Source organism: Trichoplax adhaerens, genomic scaffold, assembly GCF_000150275.1.
Source record: "Trichoplax adhaerens TRIADscaffold_820 genomic scaffold, whole genome shotgun sequence".
NCBI lineage: Eukaryota > Metazoa > Placozoa > Uniplacotomia > Trichoplacea > Trichoplacidae > Trichoplax > Trichoplax adhaerens.
In genome coordinates this window covers 1-857 of record NW_002061361.1, presented here as the reverse complement: position 1 = coordinate 857, position 857 = coordinate 1, and the positions used below count along the sequence as shown (strand labels likewise).

The window sequence follows — 857 nt, the reverse complement described above, 5'->3', positions numbered from 1 at the left end:
GATTCAATACTGAGGTGTGCCGGATAACGCCATAACAAACAACTCATAGTTAAGTATTTCGATGATAGCTACTACAGTATTTGCCCATACAACTAAGCAATTTAAAAAATGTTAGACCTAGCAATACACGTATTTGCAAGATTGAAATTGAAAGCTTATAAACATGACAGTGATTTGACTCCCCTACAATATCACCATGGACTATTAGAAATAGTAACTGCTTCAATGTCCGATCATTCAATCAAATTTTAACTCTGCCATCAACAGTTCTATTCTTATACTAATGAGCTAAATACCAACATTTAGTTATTCGATTGGCGTACGAGTGCAATTACATATAGCATTGACTTACTATTATCTTAATGGATTACCGTCAAAATTTCTTCTGCAGTTACTTAACTAAGATGGGTACATCAACCAAAGACGAGAAAGTCAAGGAAAGTGATGAGTTACAAAGTAGTAAATCCAAGAGAAGGGATAGGAGCAAAGAAAGAGACAATCGTCGCCGAGAACGTAGCAGAAGTCGAGAACATGATAGATCAAAGCGACGTGAACGTAGTGGTAGTCGTGATAGAGATGGACGTAGCAGACGGCGCCGTCGAAGTGACAGCCGTGACAAGGAAGACATAAAACGTCGCGGCCGGAGCAGAAGTCCCGAGCGTAGTGAATCAAGTAGTAAGAAGGAGAAAGATAGAGATAGTCATCGCCATGACTTTGATACTGATCGTACAAGCAAAAGTAGTAAGCGAAGTAAAGATGATGCACAACTCGATAAAGATACTAGCAGTGGTAATAATCAAGGTACAAGTCAATAAAAAATAGTAATGGCCACGGTATCAGCTAATTGTAACTTGCTC

The 857-nt window shown here is 38.9% G+C and overlaps 1 protein-coding gene across 1 annotated transcript; it reads left to right on the top strand.

The window, feature by feature from the left end:
• Positions 1-404: 404 nt before the first annotated feature.
• On the top strand, positions 405-801 carry TRIADDRAFT_62782 (uncharacterized protein; the record flags this gene model as incomplete). Its single annotated transcript, XM_002118735.1, has 1 exon — positions 405-801. A coding segment is annotated over one exon (397 nt), but the record flags the coding sequence as incomplete, so codon positions are not given.
• Between the last annotated feature and the right edge of the window lie 56 nt (positions 802-857).